The sequence below is a fragment of the Natator depressus genome, chromosome 6 (genome assembly GCF_965152275.1).
Source record: "Natator depressus isolate rNatDep1 chromosome 6, rNatDep2.hap1, whole genome shotgun sequence".
In the NCBI taxonomy this organism is placed as follows: domain Eukaryota; kingdom Metazoa; phylum Chordata; order Testudines; family Cheloniidae; genus Natator; species Natator depressus.
Window position 1 is genome coordinate 101,476,990 of NC_134239.1, and position 18,802 is coordinate 101,495,791.

At 43.3% G+C, this 18,802-nt stretch overlaps 1 protein-coding gene across 1 annotated transcript in view; it reads right to left on the minus strand.

Moving 5' to 3' along the window:
* Positions 1–18,802, minus strand: part of FBLN5 (fibulin 5) — a 61,425-nt gene that overhangs the window by 24,169 nt on the left and 18,454 nt on the right. The window contains exon 5 of the mRNA XM_074957144.1: positions 482–604. Within this exon, the coding sequence (XP_074813245.1) occupies positions 482–604 (123 nt within the window). The remainder of the gene's footprint in view (positions 1–481; positions 605–18,802) is intronic.

Consider the following 18,802-nt stretch of genomic DNA (forward strand, 5'->3'; position numbering starts at 1 on the left):
TGTTGCTGGTATGTCATATTTTTGTGAACTAGAATATACAAAAGGGGCTGCTTTCATAGTGCAAGTCAGTAACATGGATGCCAGTCATATGGCATTGCCATTTTGTTCCATGTGGGAGTCTTTTGTCAAGAATACTATTGGCACTTAACAAATAAGAAAGATGTTAGCTTTCCACATAGGCCAAGGGTGAGCTCTGTATTTGACAAAGACTCTCAGTGATGTCAGTTCACCTCTGTACCACCATGCACACACCAGAATCCTAAATTGTCCAAAATGATGGAAGATTTTTAACACAGAAGAAATATTAAAATTATGGAATTTGGAAGACCCATGTTAACAATCCAACTTTAATTATTATCAAAACATTGGGGAGACAGAAAGAGACCATAATCATGACTAAAATGAATTGGATTCATCAAATGGACACTGATTTTCCAGAATCACTCTAGAGAATGTATATCAACACTCCAGAAGAACATACCTAAACACTGGCCTTCTAAGAGCCAATAGCCCTCAGTGCAGGAGCAGGTGTATCCTCCTTCAGTGTTTATGCAGATCTGGGTGGGGTTACACTGGTGTGACTCAGAAGCACATTCATCAATATCTGAAATATAGAAATGTACCAACAAAGCTTTATATAATTATTAAAACAAATGCTGAGTTTATTTTAATTGTATGCACACTTGAAATATATCAGAGGATGAATCTGAGAAGAAATCAAAGGAAGTTGGACTAGATGGAGTGATTTCGAACATACTCAGTGTTTGAGGCATTGCATAGAAATTCATAGAAAACTCCAAGTTGCAAGGTGCGAAAGTCAGTGGGGAAGGTACTCTACACCTCTCAGAAGGTACTCAGATCCCTGCAGGATCAATCCCACAAAAGTGATTGTTTCCTAGAGCTGATCAAAAAAATGGAATTTCCATCCCACAGGAAATTTTTGGTGGCTCTGTTGCGAAGATTAATATCAACCTACCCAAAACAAAACATTTCATTTCAATTTCCCTGATTTCTTGTTGAAAATTTCAGTGAAACCCTATTTTCCAAGAGGAAGAAGAGTTCTGTGTATGCTCCAAATCTTCTCTCTCACCAACAGAAGTTGGTCCAATAAAAGGTATTACACTTTACTCACTTGTCTTTCTAATAGGAAAATGTGTCACTCAAAAAACATTAACCAGCCTTATTATTTTCAATGCGTTTGGCATTTTATTACCACCTTCTTTGGGGGGTTTTTTGTTTGCAAATAACACTTTGATATTCATATAAACTGGGATACTGTTACGTAATTGATTAAAAAATTGCATCACTGGAGCCCTCAAGTTGCCACCATCACCTTGGCTGCCGGTGTTGTCCCATGTTGCTCCCCCATCCATTCACCGCGATGCCTCAACGCTTTGAGAATTCCAGCAGATCATAGAAAACGAATGTCTCCACATCCACTGGGACCTTAACAATGTCCCTCACCACCACTTGAAGTCCCGAAGCCCTTTTGGACCCATGTGTTTAACCTTCACCAATGCAATTTCAACTCTGAAGCTTGGAAAATCAAATGGAGTTCACAAGAAGTTACAAACACTTTGTGAAAGACCCAGTGCAGAAGATCCCTGGCTTTGATTTCCTGTGAAGCTCATAGGCAACCCTAAACTGCATCCGCACAAACCATGGCAGATGCAGATACTTGCTGCACAAATGGAAAATTAAAGATTCTCCAGTGTGTAACTGTGGTCACTCAGAACAGACCATGGAACATATAACAACTCAATGCCTGATTCACAAATATGAAGGAGGCATCAGTGTGATACCCTCCGCTAATCTTGACACAATTATCTGGCTTACCCATCTGAATGTAAAATTATAGTTGTTGCTCTACATCTACATCAGCCATACAAAGAAGAAGATTGATTAACACTGCCTTTCAGTCATAAGTTCAATTTGAACCCCTCCTTGTCTGATATCTTTCCCAATGTTTTTGGCATTGCTTTTGGCTCTAGAGATCAGAAATGGAATAGTCAGATGATAAATGGTGACATTCTTTCAGCCAGCTTAGATATCTATGTTTTATTGATGATTTTAAAATTATTCTTGATTCCACCATACTGTGCGCTGGCCTTTGTTGAGTTATCATGGCATCATATTGATTCTACTCCCTCAAACCCTCCCTTGCTGTTTTGTTAACCCCAACTTTGTTGTGTCATGACTGAAATCTGCGTGTAAGCCGTGGATCACATCTGTGCATCTATCTTGTGAGGCATCTAGTGCACTCTGGATGCTGTAAAAGAACAATAGCAATAGAATTACTTAGCCACGCAGACTCAGTGTATTTAATGTATATTTATATAAACTGTACACTTTCCGCAGCCGTCATATGTTATTTGTCTTCGTATATTGAGAACCCTTGGTGGTAGGGATTGTATATTCTTCTGCACGTAGACAGCACATTGTGGGTACCAGCCAAATACAGATAACAGATAATTATGGTAATGTGTTTTTCATCAAAATGCTTTCAGTTTTTTACTTACACTTTTTATTTTAAGAGCAGGAACGTGGGACCCTACCAGCCATGACTGCTGTTGCCCACAGTAAGTTCTTGGTGGTGCTTGGCCCTGCGCCTCACAAAAGGCTGCATTCAGGCCATGCCCTCATTCCATGCTCACAACTTCCAGTGCCATTAATGGCAGAGGCACCGTGTGATCGAAAGTGAGGACAGGAGCAGGATCTCAAGGTATTATGTGGTGCAAATAGTGTTTGAAGAGTATTGACCTTCCTTCACTGTTTTCTCTTCATTCTTTATGCACAGTAGCTCCCCCTCCTCTCTAAACTCAGGTACTTGAAGCGGGTATAAGACTTGCCTTCACCTAAAGCAGCGGGCTGCTCCGAGATCAGCTCGGCTTTATGCGCTGGCCTTGTGAGGAGATTGCTAAAGAGTTACATGGAATGAACCTACTTCTAGAAATGAAGGCATCACTGCTGTTGTCTCCATTACCTACTGGGAAGAGTCCTTAGCTTACTTTCAAACCATTGTCTTCTGCCATGGTAGAGAAGATAATTCAACCTCTATTTCTATTTGAAAGCAAAATTTGGACAGCGAGGGCTACCAGCAATGCTTCTGCCACCTTAGGAAAACTGGCCAATTTCCACTTCTACAAGTGTGCGGTCACCCACCCAAATAATTTTGCTGCCCCTTATATTTTGCTACCCATGGGGGTCACCTGATTGACTTGCACAGTAAGACTAGCCTTGCACACAGAAGGCAGGTATGAACTGTATGGGGCAGCAACATAATGGGCCATGGAAATTATAAGCATAATGGGCAGCTTCTTAGCCTTGGACCAGGATTTAATGTAAACATTCAATCTTTACGTTCCACCTCACTGGCTGGTTTCCTCCAGGGCAAGCCCCACCGACGATTCACATTTAAAACTTTGAAAGCCCCAGTCAGGGGAATAAAATAAATATTATTGGGCAAGTCGCCTTCTCAGTTCAAATATATAGAGTAATTCCAGTATAATATGTAATGCTCATGTCTGCCAGCATGTATTTACATGGCGTTGGCTTGTTAAGTGATGGATGACAGTTATACCCTGGGAAAAATATCTGCCCAGGCATTCAGTAACCTTTGCCTATATCCTTGAAAGAAGATGGGTCAGGGAGATGGCGGGTGCAGAGGGACTGGCAGCACTGCACCAGCTGACACCTGTTCCCAGCCTTCCTGTTAGCACAGGGGCACATGCAGTGAGAAATCCACATCATCTGTCAGATTGGTGCTCTGATAAAGATGAAATTAAACATTTAGTAGGGAAAAAGCAAATCAATCGGGGCAAAAACTACCTATAAAACATAGTGACCCATAGACAGGTTGCCCACACTGAATACACTGGACCTAAAATACCTGCAGGAAAAATACATTCAACCACGCCAAGGACATTCTTTGGCATCCTTTGGTACAGTGGAAAATTAAAAGTAAAAGTCATATAACTGTAGCGCATTCTGTAAAAATCACTTCCTTTTCTGGTTGGAGAGCATGTTATTTCTATCCCATTCTCAATACAAGGGTAAAGGGCTAGGTGCGTGCTCCCCGGGCTTTTTCCTGCCATCTCTGCACATCATGATGAATATAGAAGCAATAATATTTAACACTTTGCTAGTGATTTTCCTTTCAAGATACTTTATAAAGTGTGACCTAATTAATGAGGGGATGGTGAGTTTTGTGGTTAAGCCACTGGACTGGGACTGGAGAACACGGACTTAATACTCTGCTTTAGTGCAATCCCCTTGTTATCTTGGTCAACTTATTTAGGCCCCATCCTGAAAGGTAATTGGGCATCTAATGTGCATTTATTTCAATGGACGTTAGATGCCTAAATACCTTTGAGGCTCTGGGCCTGAATCTCTCTGGGCTTCACTTCCCATTTGTAAAGTGAGGCTAATAATATTTCCTGTCTCACACAACTTGTCTCTCGTTCGTTTACACTGCAAGCTCTTTAGGGCAGGAATTCCCCCCCGTTCAGCACCTGTGCACAATGAGGTTTGCTTTTGAATGGCCCCTCTAAGTGATACTGGAATACTGATTATACTGCTAGTCCTCATGGAGCCCTCTTAGATGGGTCAACAGTACTACCCCCATTTTACAAATGGAAAAAGTGAGGCTGAGAAGTTGAAGGATCGCACAGACGGAACTGGGATCAGGACTCAGAAGTTCCTTGCTCTCAGTCCTTTCACTTAGACCACACTCTCTCTCTCACGTGTCTCAAAAAATGCAGGAGCTGATTTCCTACGGTATGGTAAATGGCAATACAAGTGATGCGTCAGAGTGCAGGATTGAATGGTACATGAGACTCCACAGCTATTATGCGTCAAGTTCCCCTACAAAAGTTCAATGAAGTTCAAATGCTTTACCAGTGCAACTATTGCTTCTTCTATGCGACACACAGTATTTATATCCCACCCACCTGGAATACCAGAGTCCAAGTCTCTGAGCCAAATCAGGCAGCGCAGGGATTTGAAAACAGGTCTCACATTTCAGGCCAGTGCCCTATCCACCAGGATTTGAGTGGGTTTTTCACAAGAAAGGACTGACCTGGCTTAGGTGCCTGACTCTAGGAGACTCTGACCAGAGACAGGTGCCTCCCTCCAGCCTGTCACCCAGATCAATGGGAGTTAGGTGTCTAAGTCCCTTTGTGGATCTGGACCTTAAATCCTAACTCAGTCCTCTGCATTTTACTCCTGGATCAGCTTAGGCAGCTCTCTGCTCAATGTGTGCTGGCTCCTGAGAATCCCTTTCTTAGGCACCTAACTCTCCCCATGCATTGTCTAGGGGAGTTTGGGCACATAACTCAGGGCCATGGATTACACTGGGCAGCAAAGTCTCGAAGAGTTAGGTAATGAGACACTGAGCGTTGCAGTGTCTAAGTCCCCTTTGTGAATCAAGCCCCGGGCTGCTGTGGAGATTAGAAATTAACAACATTATAATATAATGAATAAAATGTTGTATTCACTTCCATAATTCAAATGAACATTAACTCTCTGGGTTTTTATTAAAAAAAGCAATGCATGCAAACATGTAAAAACATAAAAAAAAAAAGTAAATATAAAAAGGAAAACATAGCAATCAAACAAGAAGCTGCTATCATCCCTCCCTAGTGATGCTACTCATTAACAGAATGCATGATGATTATTTTATGGTCTCAGATGCACAAAGAACACAGGATTGGGTCCAAGATCACTTGTAACATCAATATAACAAGACATCACAGCACAGAGAAAAAAACCCCCGATAAAAGAGTCAGGGAGAATAGGATAATGTCAGTTAAGCATTATACAAAATCAATGTAGCCTATATTAAATGGATTAAAAACTAGTTAACTGATAGATCTCAAAAGTAATTGTAAATGGTGAATCATCAGCCAGTGGGAGTGTTTCTTGTGGGGCCCTTCACAGCTCTGTTCTCGGCTCAGTGTTACTTAATTTTATCAATGATCCAGAAGAAAATATCAAATCACTGGAGAAGGCCAATGACACAGACTGGTGTAGTAGTAATAATGGTAGAGCCAGGTCAGTTATACAGACTGCTTGGTAAGGTGAGCTCATCGGAACCACCCGGGTTAACACAGACATATGAAAGGTCATACATCTAGGAACAAAGAACCCACGTCATTCCCACAAGATGGGAGACCATATCCTGGAATGCAATGACACTGGAAAGAGTAATGGTAGACAACCATCTGAACAAGAGCTCCCAGTAAAATGCTATAGGTAAGAGGGTGAATGTGATCCTTGGATGCTGCTGGGGAATATCAAGTTAGGATTAGCAGGGTGGGATTATCTCTATATATAATATTAGTGAGACCATTAATGGAATACTGTGTCCAATTCTGGTATCAATACTTCAAAAAAGAAGTTGAAAAATTGAAAAGGGTTGAGAAAAGAGCAGAGGTGAAAGTAAGCCGGTACGCCCCAGTACGGCGTACCGGTAAGAGCCGGTGTGCCGTACTGGGACCGGCTTTCCCAGAGGGCAATTTAAAGCCCTAGGGTAGTGGCAGCAGCGGTGGGGCTGCAGCGGGGATTTAAAGGGCCCTGGAGCTCCAGCCCCCACTACCACCCCGGCCCTTTACATCCCCGCTGCAGCTACCCCAGGGCTCGGGCAGCAGGGCTCAGGCGGGGATTTAAAGGGCCCCAGAGCTCCAACTGCCGCTAACTCTGCAGTGCCCTTTAAATCCCCGCCTGAGCCCTGCTGCCCAAGCCCTGGGGTAGTGGCAGGGGGGCTCTGGCAGGGATTTAAAGGGCCCCGGGGGGGTAGGGCTGGAGCTCCGGGGCCCTTTAAATCCCCACTGCAGCCCCACTGCTGCTGCCACTACCCTAGGGCTCAGGCAGGGATTTAAAGGGCCCTGGGCCAGTAGCAGTGGCTGGAGCTTTGGGGCCCTTTAAATCCCCACCAGAGCCCCACCGCCACTACCCCAGGGCTCAGGCGGGGATTTAAAGGGCGCCGGGGGTGGGTAGCAGAGGCTGGAGCTCTTGGGCCCTTTAAATCCCACCTGAGCCCTGCTGCCTGAGCCCTGGGGTAGCGGCAGCAGGGATTTAAAGGGCCGGATTTAAAGGGCCTGGGGCTCCGCTGTAGTAGTGGTTGCCGGAGCCCCAGGGCCCTTTAAATCCCCGATGGAGCCCGGCCGCTGCTACCCCAGGGCTCGGGCAGCAGGGCTCAGGCGGGGACTTAAAGGGCTCAGGGCTCTGGCAGCTGCTACCACAGCGGAGCCCCAGACCCTTTAAAGCTCTGCCAGAGCCCAGAGCCCCAGGGTAGCGGTGGTAGCCGGGAGCCCCCAGGGCTCCTCAGTGATTTAAAGGGCCCGGGGCTCCGCTGCGGTAGCGGCAGCTGGAGCCCTGGGCCCTTTAAATCATCCCTGAGCCCCAGGGTTCCCAGCCACCTCTGCAGCTGGTAGCTCGGGAGTGATTTAAAGGGCCCCGGGCTCCCAGCCACCACTACCGCAGCTGGAGCCCTGGCCCTTTAAATCAAGATTTAAAGGGCCTGGGGATTTAAGGCCCTGCCTCTTCCAGTTAAGGCCACGCCTCTTCCGGTTGAGGCCACTCCCCCTGCTCAGGACTCTGGCGTACCGGTAAGTCCTCTAACTTACTTTCACCCCTGGAAAAGAGGCACAAGAATCATTTGACAGCTGGAAAGCACGCCTTACAGTGAGGGACTTCAGATCGCCACCTATTTCCTTTATCCAAAAGAAAATTAAGAGGAGACTTGATCACAGTCTACAAGTACCTGTACAGGGAAGAGGTTTCTGATAGAAGATGGCTCTTCAAATCTGTTAGAAAAAGGCATAGAGAGATCCAATGGCTAGAAGCTGAAGCTAGACAAATTCAGAATAGAAATAAGGTGAAAATTTCTAACACTGAGGCTCATTAACCATCAGAACAACTTAGCTAGGTGGATTCTCCATTGCTTGAAATTTTAAAGTCAAGACAGACTATCTTTGTAATAGATCTGCTATAGCTCAGTCACAAACCATGGGCTTGATGGAGAAATTATTGGTGAGGTTCTATAGCTTGGGCAATGCAGGAGGTCAGACTAGATTATTGTAATGGTCCCTTCTGATTTAAAATTAATGAATCAATTACCATCAATTAATGAATCAGTTACCACCGTTATCTACCTAGGTACCCAGGAGCCCCATCACCATAATATCTGAGCTCCACTGGAGCATTCAGAAATAGACATACCAATCACCCTCTCTTTCTTCCTTTTCCAGCCTAGAAAACTTTGAAAATCAGAAAATGCTGATAATATTGTTATTCTGGAAGATGTTAATGGCTGCCCTTAATCCTAGACCTGGTTAAAGCCAATGGATATTCTAAACACCCTTCTTTCCGGCAAAAGGGAAGGAGCAACTAAGCCCCTTAATGGAAAGAGGTAGCCGAAGACAAAAGAAGCTACTGCCATAGGCAATTCGCTGCATGGGAAATCCTGAGCAGGGTTAAGTCATGTGGTCTGAGGGGATATCCCTGGAATTAGTTACAAACGCAGGACCTAAGGAATTGTTTTAGCAAGTGTTGTATGTGTGTGAGAAAATTAGAGCGCAGGAGAGGCCGTTATGAGAGTGGCACTGAAACAGAACAGTGATACGGAGAGATTTGGAGAAGATCCCCATTTCATATCATACAGCAATGGGATAATATCAATGCCCTTTTACTAGCAGTATGTCCCAAGACACTGAAATAATTAATATTGTGGTTGTCTGTGCAACTTTGGATTCCAACTGCAACCTCTTTCAGCTTCCATTGCAGATGCAATAGAAACGCTTGTTCAGTAAATAACTTCACAGCGGCTGGGAGTATTCTATCCAAGCACGCATCTGGCTCCCATCGCTGCAGTATTCAGTACAGACCTAGGAGTCCTGCGGAGATATACTTATAGAAGTGTCATACATTAAAACCCAAAATTTACATGGTATTTATTCAGCTGAATAAATACAATTTGCTGCTGCTGAAGATGCTGCTGTTGTTTGTTCTATGGCATTCAGGGAAACAGGACTTTGTGCACATTCTTTGTAAATGAACAGGGCTGTACCCAAGAAACACCTGTTAATGGAAACAGCTTGTTAAGGCCCTGAATATTGCCTAAACTGCTCAGGTCAAAGGGACAACAATATCAACAATTTTTAATGAAAAATTCTGCTTCTGAGAGAGGGCCAATTTTGGAAGAAAAAAATATTTTCACACAAAAAACGATTAGCTCCTCTGCTGATCAGTTTGTTTTAGGGAGAGAAAGCGTGAGTATGTGTGTGACTGGGTGTGGCCCAGTCATCCGAGTAGGGATGTCCTGAATAGCGGTGGATGTATGTTATAGAGAAGACAAGTGCAGTCTGACTTTTCCTTCTTCAGTGGTTCTCAAACTTTTGTACTGGTGACCCCTTTCACATAGCAAACCTCTGACTGCAACCCCCCCCTTACACATTAAAAACACATTTTTATATATTTAACACCATTATAAATGCTGGAGGCAAAGCAGGGTTTGGGATGGAGGCTCACAGCTCGTGACCCCCCCCCCATGTAATAACCTTGCAACCCCCCGAGAGGTCCCAACCCCCAGTTTGAGAACTCCTGTCTAGATGTTTTGGTTCAGGGGTGTCTTATTTTCTTCTCTTCCTCACCCACTCCCTACCATTAAACCAACATAGCCATGGTAGCTTACCCAGGTTCTAGGGAAGCATCTTCCAGTGATCTTGCAACAAGTTGAGGAACTGCAGGTTCCCAGCATCATTTCCCACCTCCCTAACTAATGGAGCTGGTCTGGTAATTTAAAACACTGGCAGCTCACTTTTAGAACGATAAATAGAATGAATGTCTTCTTATTGTTTATAGGAATAATCGCAAGCCAGGACTAAACAGCCGAGCTCTGGGACATGGGTATTGGTTCCAAGATTATTTGGAACAAAGCTCTTTCCCTAAATGTCTCCACCATTCCTTTTTTGGACACTGAGAAAATAATTTCCTTGGTAGTAGATTTTTACACAGTGAAATCACATGTTTTCTCAGAAGGTTTTTTTCTCATGATAATTACATTTGATAAGAAAGGGGAAAATAACAATGCCACATTCCTAAAGTGCAGACTGAAGCCAACTTCAAACTGCTGCTGTGTGGGGTCAGTGCTATTTTCCAAGGACAGCCAGCCCAGCTGAGATTGGAAACTATCCAAGACCAACTCCCTATACACCTGTTTAATTGCAAATTTCAGTGTCTGAGAACTGGCCCTTGACTGTTGAATTCATTTTAGCTCTGCATCCCATTTACATTATAGCAACAGTTGATTGTTAGGGCTAAAGCAGTTTTATATATAGATGGTCAGCCTGAGTTTGGACACTAAATATTGGTAATCATTAATGTGTAGCACTGCTCCTACTGGCTAATATAAGAACTGCTTGACTGTGTGTCATAGGCTCAATATCTCTGACAGCTAATGGAGAGTCTCCTTTAGCTAGCACCCTTTCAGCTCTGAAGAACTAATGATGATAATAAGCAGTAGCTCAACTGGTAGGAGGCTGTGCTTTCACAGTGGAGTTCTAGCCCTGCTGTTGGTGTTACTTATATTACAATGGTGCTTGGAGGTCCCAACCAGGATGGGGCCCATTGTGTACAAATGCACAATGAGAGGCAGTCCTTGCCCACCAAAAAAGCTCACACTTGTGCAGTTCTGTGTCACCACAGATTTGTTATAACAAGGTAGGAAATTATTTGAAACCCAGGCTATCCGGGAAGATTTTTGTCTAAATAAGAGAGTATGTAATAAACTGGCTAGAGTGCAGGCATGCCATTAGTCTGGAGTAGATGGAATCCGAATACCGTCTCTCTGTGTTACAGGGATTGGACTTGAGCTCAAGTGCTAGTGGCCTAGTTTTGGAGCACAAGAATCTTAGTTATTTCCCTGCTCTCCCTGTGAAGTTCTGAGTAGCCACAATGTGACAGAACAGTAGGAAGCAGGATGTCCTGTGGGGGTGGGGACCATTTATTATAATATTCAGTATACCAATCCCATTAAATGAATTAGCAGAAAATTTGCATCCCCATATTTTCATCTTCATCACCAAATAATTGTATTTATCCAGCTGAATAAATACATCAATTTTGTGTTATAATGTATGACACTTACATAAGAATATCACCACAGGACTCCAAGGTCCATACTGAATACTGCAGCGATGGGAGCCAGATGCGTGCTTGGATAGAATACTCCCAGCTGCTGTGAAGTTATTTACTGAACGACAGTTTCTATTGCATCAGCAATGGTAGCCGAAAGAGGTTGCAGCTGGAATCCAAAATTGCACAGACAACCACAATATTAATTATTTCAGTGTCTTGGGACATACTGCTAGCAAAAGGGCATTGATATTATCCCATTGCTGTATGGTAAGAAATGTGGGTCTGGATACAAAGAAAAACCAACCCATATAGAAAAGTCCTATAGAACTCTATAGAAAAATGTTAGCTTTTCTATAGCTTTTAATTATAGCTTTACTATTGAATTCTATAGGATGGTTTTCAAAGAACCTATGGAAACCTCTGTTAAATATATAGGCTGTTAGAGTAACATGTATAAAAACCCTTTTATATTTCCATAGAATCCTACTGACTTAATCACCTATTGAAATCTATAAGACTTTTCTATTAGGGACTAGGACATGAGGAAACTGGGGTGGGGGGGGGGGGAATGGAACAGAATTGCTATTACTGCTCTCAAGCCCAGGGAGCCTGGAGAAATCACTAGCACAAACTGCTCAGCCAGCTGATTTAGCCAATTGGTGGTCAGTTTACATTTCCTGTAAGGAGTGAACTTCTTGACCGGACTTTTAACTGAATCATTAAGAGCTCCTTTTCCAAGAGTTCCTTTGGCAGACAAAAGATGATAGAGGCTGTTGATAGATCACAATAGCCAGTGAAAAGGGGAGTAAACATGTTTTTAAGTATAGTTTATCAGAAGAAGCCAACCCAAAGGAGACATTAAACAGAAATTAAGGTACTAAAGAAAACAGATGTGTGCAAATATCCAGTTGCAACTAATGATCATGGTATATTTCACCCTGGTGGACCCTGCCACTGAAATGCAGCCACTTCTGGGATGAAATGTGCCAGCTGTTTTAAACATTGTGCAGGAATACTACCTAGCCATTTAGCTGGATATTGAATGAGTGAGTCCATTAAAAATGCAAGAGAAATTTCAGGTATGCAGCATGTAATTACCCACATTAGAAATTCATTCTGGATGTTGAGGCTACTGTCCCAGAAAGTGCCATGGGGTCTTTAATGTTCACAAGAGATCAGGACCTCAGGTACAGATGCAAACTACAGGGGCCACTGTAATGCTGGAAGTTCTCTCTAACACAGTGGTCCTCAAATTGTGGGGTCCCCCCCGGGAGCACAAAGGAATGTTTGGGGGGGCATGGTAGGGTACAGGCCAGCCTCCAAAGGGGGCAGGGAGGAAGCGCCACCCAGAACCACTGTGCTCTCAAGCTCTGCTCTGGTTCCACCCGCACCCCCAGCGTTAGCCTTGGCCTCTGGACGCAGCTGTGCTCCCGGACATGGGTCCCACTCCCGGCCAAGGCCACAGCCCCAGCTCTGGAGCCCAGCTCCAGCTCTGTTCCCAGTCCTGGCTCTGGCTCCGGCTCCAGCTCCTGGGGGTGGGGCATGGACAGATTCCATTACAGGTAAGGGGTGGGGGCACAACAGAAAAAGTTTTAGGACCACAGCTCTAACACCATGCTGAAAACTGGCTGTGTGATACCTAATCATGAACTTACTTCTCCCAATACTTTGGGGTTTTAGCTGGAGATATCCCATTCAAGGATTGACTAGATCCAAAGTTGTGTAGTTATGAGATGTAAAGGGGTCCCAGCCCAAGGTGCTTTGGCTGTAGATAGCTTCACCACCCCCCTGCTCTGTGCAAGCTACCTTCATCTACGCTGAAGGTTGCAATGTTTTGTCTTCCTTTGGCAATCTGATACCTCTTGCCCTGAACCCAGCTGACAAAACCTCCATCCATCAGTGAGTATTTCGCAGTGTTCTGATGAGTTCTGAAAGGAATAAATAGCAGGCAAGTCTTTCAGGAAAGAAGGAAACTAATATAGCAGCACCCACTATGTTTGCAGGGAGGGTGATGAGACATCTCACTTCTGGCTGGGAAGCAGCAGTTCAAATTGTCTGCAGTGCTAGCCAGTTCTAGGTGGCCTAGTGATCAGATTCTTCTGGATTGAAGTTTGATCTTCAGCCTCCACCATTAATGCTCCAGGCCTGCAGGCACTGGGAGTTTTACAAGAGCTGTGCCCTCATTCTTGGAAAGAGTGAGCCTTGCATATCCCTCTGCAGCAGCGCCCTCTGCCAGCTCCTTTAGGAGCAGTCTTGATGGGCTCCTAAAAGAGGGTTGTCCACTCCTGCTTGGTTGGAAGATTCTGATGCTTGGGCTTGTGGAAGTTAAGGACTTATCAGGGGAGAACATTATTTATCAAATTTCATTTGATTTTGAGTTTGGCCATGTGCCGACAGGCTTTACAACAATACTAAAAGCACCACAAACCAAGGTAATTCTTGTCTAAACATTGCGGCCTTTTGGTTCATTTGTAAGCAAAGAACTGGTACTGGACAGAAGCCAACGGAGGAGGAAAAATCCTTGAGAATTATTCTCTGAAAATACTGGCTTCAGGCTCAGACAGCTGTGTCCTCATTACTGTTAATTGAAAAGAGCTATGCATGTTGAGCAACATTCTCCTCTAACTATGCACACAACCAGCAACCTATTGATTTGTTTCTGCAGTGGTGATCGTCAGAAAATACCTACAATCCCAACTCAGATAAGAACTGGTTTAAGATCAGATTTAGCACGTATTGGTTTAAAGTCACATGTGCTTGGAATTCCTAGCCACAGTCTACCAAAAAGTGCTGCTGGCCAAACAGGATCTAAACCTTCCCAAATAAATGAAAACTGAATGTATATGGAGTTTTTAAGCTTGTTTTAATTTGTTGCAATGAGGATGTGCAGAGCTGATTATACCCTGCTTCCCCAATCTCAGAATAGGGTTAGGGTGGAAAAGAGACATTTCGTTTCAGTTGTTTTCCCCCCTCTACTGAACTCTCTTTAAATGGGTAAATTCAAACAAAAACCCTCAAGACTTTTGGACCGGCAAGAACTAGGAGATGCTCCAAGCCTCCAGCAGCAAAGAGAGGGTACATATTACACCAACTTCCAAGGCTGCTTCCTTCTCGCCCAACAGCCAGCCAGGTACAACACAGTGGAGCTAAGGAGGCTGCCAAGTTTTGCATGGTAATGGAGCGCCTGTCAGGGGCGCTGGAACAATTTTTGTAGTGGGGGTGCTGAGAGCTGTTGAACCAAACTGTAAACCTTGTACATGATGGAAACCATGTCAAGCCAGGGGGTGCGGCCGCACTCCCCACCCTTCTATAGTTCTAGCACCTATGGCTCCTGTCAGTGCAAAGAGGTAGGGGACAGGGTTCAAAGTGCAGCAAATGAAATGACTGCCTAATGAAGCTTCACTTAGGTCAGTTTGGACCAGCTTAATATCCCACAACACAAATGACTCAAAAAAGAGAGTCAGATCCTCTTCCCCTGTTCTGGTTCAGGTGTAAAATGAATCTGTTGAACATGAGGGCCTTGGTGATCCTCTCGCTCAGTATAAATCAGAAATTACTTCACTGAAGACAACATAGCTCTGCTGCTGGTAAGCCAGCAAAAGGAGACTCAAGCCCTTCATTTCAGGTTAATACTTGTTAATACTTCACTTTCCTGTGTCACCATCTATCTGGCAACAGTTTAGAAACAGGAAGTGACAGTGAAGTAGGAAAGTGCATTCTCCATTTTACAGATCAGGAATCTGAGGCACATATGGGTTAAGTGATTTGCCCAAGGTCACACAGGAAGTCTGTGTCAGAGACTGAGAGAATCCAACTCTCCAGACTCCCCTTACTGAGCTTTAAACACTGCACCAATACATTGACTTTTCACCTTCGGAAACTTGAGGTCAAAGCTGATCAATTGCAAAGCTTTAGTCCTAGCAAACTAAAAAAAAAAAAAAAAAAAAAAGTAATTTTGATTCATCTACTCATCCAAGCCTGAGCTCATTTATTTTTATTTTAAAATTTTCTTTACATTTGCATGCAGATTAGGTGCCATCTTTGTGACCAATGTCGCTCCTCGGTATCACATACTTTGGGCAGCCCTTATGTAATTTATTGTTAAAGGTAAATATTTAGCAGGATTGGGGCCCCATTATGCTGGGTTCTGTAAAAATAATGATCAAGAACAAGTTCAGTGGGCAAAATACAAGACAGAAACCTGAGCATTCAGGTGCTGACCTATCAAACCACTCAAGCATGTGAATAACTTTAATAGAGGTGATTGAAAAGTGGGAAAATTTTTTTCCCCAAGAATGTTTATGAAAAGTGCCCCAAATTCAGAAATTTCCAACCAGCTCTAAATATTCAGCACACAAATGAGTCAATGAGGCTACTCACGTGCTTAAATGTGTTAATGTATTTTGCTGGATTGGGGCCTCATGTCCTAATTCTACAACTTCTCCTTGTACATTAAAAATTGGTACATCAACCCAATTCTTTTTACATAAGTAGGTGGTGGGGTGCTTAGAGCACAGAAAACCTTACACAATGCAAGTGTAAGAAATGACTATGGCAGACATTTGTTTCCATTCTGATGTGGAACAAAAAGTCAATATACCAACATTTTTTGCGGAACCAAGAGTCTGAAAAATGTTGATTCTGGAACGTCCACGTTCTATTTCAGATCAGTTCAACATTTATCTCTACAATTTGTAGTTCGGTGGCCTCTAGCCCACATTCTCTTCTATTGGTTGGGCTCCCCAGCTGGACTACATCTCCCATGGTGCAGTTCAGCCGGAGGGGCAGCATGGTGCATCATAGGAGATATAGTTCAGCCAGGGAGCCTGGCCTCTGTGGGAGTATGGGAGCATAAGGCACATGACTGCAGCTAAGACGACTCAGATTAATGTCAAACTGACCCAAGCCAAAATGTTTCAATTAGACAAGAGGAAATGTTTTGACTCAGGCTGACCTGAAACAAAACATTTAGATTTTCCTGCAGAAAATTTCAATTCTGCAGAAAATACATTTTCAGCTAAAAGGACTTGACAGACAATTCCTGACCAGCTCTAGTTTGGAGGTACTTGTTGACTAGACCATTTAGTGTTATTTCTGGATCAAACTATTTCTCTGGCTCTCCCTCAGGCAGGCTGGAATTCTATACTCGCACATGTTCCATCGTTATATGGGCCTGCCGTTGTCAAAACCAAACTGCATTTTCCCTTTGTCTTAGCATTTTGTTTATTAACCTCTTAGAGCTACAAGGGCTTTTGTCATAGTTATTCATGTAAAAAAGCCACCACATGCTGGGAATGCAACATCTTCAGTACAAAAGAGTTCCTAGTAATTCCTTTAACACAGACACATTTCAATATTTTTAGTTCATCTTCAATTATACTGTGCAGATAACACTAACCTCAAAGTCCACCTACACTTCAGAGGAATAAATGGATCAATGACAGACGTGAGAAATCTTATTTTATTTCAGTGTTTTAACCGACTGTGTCTATTATTGGTTTGGGTGATAGATGGGGAAATTGTCTATACCGGGTTTCTAATTCAACCAATGGAAATGTAGGTATGTGCATGTTTACATTTGTTTACCTGTAATTGTCCCTTTGAATCACAAATAAATGGCTGTAAAATACCTTTTCTTTTTGCATGTGGGATTGATTAGTTGGATTCGTTTGTTTTATGCAGAGAACACTCTGTAGATGAAAGCTATTATCCATTCAAATAGATTGATTATGCATGTACAGAGAGTATACTGTGAAACTTTTGACACTATACGAAAATCAGTTATAATGGATTGTGAAAGATCCGTTACTCTAACGAATCCGTCCTATTCAGCAGCAATACTTAGGGATGGTCCACACTACTGAGTTAGCTCAGCTTAACTACATCACTCAGGTCTGTGAAAAATGTCACACCCTGTGTGATGTAATTAATCTGACCTACACACTGCTAGGTCAACACAGAGGTTCTCAAACTTATTTGATTGTGCCCCCCTCCTTTGTGTCTGTAGTGGTTTTTTGATAACATGATAGCTAAGACACAATGGCCGACATGTTTTGAAATCTTAGCTCCACTGAAATCAATGGCAAAACCTCCATTGCACTTCAATCGGGCCAGGATTTCACCCCTAGTGTAGACAGGGCAGTTTGCCAATTTAACACCTTTTAGCTGATTTAAGAGAACCCTACGTTTCAGAACCTTTGTCCTAGTGTGGACAAACTCTCTGTACCTCAATTCATCCCTTGATAGAAAGAGAAAACACAACCTTCTTCATTCCACAGGAGTTGTGAGGCATATTTTGTAAATATTTATAAAGCACTTTGAGATGAAAAGTGCTAAGTATTGTCATCATTGTATTTTGTCTTTCATTCAAAGATCTCAAAGAGCTTCCACACGTGAGCCTGAGATTTTAGTAAATCTCAGCTCGCGGATGTTCCATGATAATTTCTGGACATTTCAATTTCATATCATCTCCAGAACTAAAATGCATTTCACATGTTCTGCTTGGCCATTGGTGGAGGATCTTTGAAACTGGGCACAGATTGGTTGGCAGTTATTTAAATTTACAAGGTTTTCTACAGTCCACTTATATGTTTATATGTCAAAGTTGTCTGGCTTCAAATTTAGCCTGAGACTTTCAGAATTGCCGTGGGAATTTGGACATCCAATCCCCATCCATTTTAATGGGAACTGGGCATCAAACTCCTTAGGTTTTCCACCCTAAAAATCTGTATTACGTTTTAAAATTACTCCTGACAACACTTTAACAATAACACTGCACATATAGCTCCTTCCTTCTGAGAAGCTCAAAGCCCTTTGAAAATATAAATGGGCCAATTTCTGAAGTCTTTACTCAGACAAAAAATTCATTTACTTTAACAAGAGTTTTACTTGATAAGCGCAGAGTATGAATGGAATAATTGTTTTGGTATTTAGCTTCACAAAACTACACCACCAAATGCAAGGACTGCAATTGGCTACTGGGTTAAAGTCCCAGCTGCAATGCTCAGTGATCCACGAGCAGCACATGCTGGGTTTATTGTTGGGCTCATCCCCCGTGCATAAATTAGCATAGCCTCGAAGCTGCTCTAAGATGGGAATCTTTGCAGCTGGGCATAAGGGGATGTTACAACAGCTGGGGATTGCCAGAGACTGCAGTGCTCCAAGAACACCTCATTCCCTCTGACCCAGCTCCTACACTAGAGGCTGTGAGGAGTGGACTCTACAGCACATTGGGATTCCTCTTACACGAGAATACTCCTTAGTTAGCCACTTAGGCCAGCTTTAACAGTGGCAGAAATCTGATTTAGTGTGGACTATAATCTGGCCCAATAAGTTCTTTAAATGTGGAGGCTATAAAACCTGATCGTGCGCGATGAACCTTTTCTCCGGTCTCAGATTTAAAAAAGTAATTAAAAAAGCATTGTCCCTATGCTTCTCCATTACCATCAGTGGTTGGAAGTACTCTCTGTTCTGTGATGTGAAACCTCCGTGCATGCAATATAATTTTTTGCTGTCTTGTGAAATTGTAACTTGCTGTGCACCCCAAGGCTCCTCTTCACCTTACTGCCTTCCGGAGGCGGCAGAAGCTTGCTTTCAATGGGGGTGGGTGGGAAAAAGGGCTGAGATGCATATTTGGGGTGTAGGCCCTGGGAGGGAGCAGAGCGTA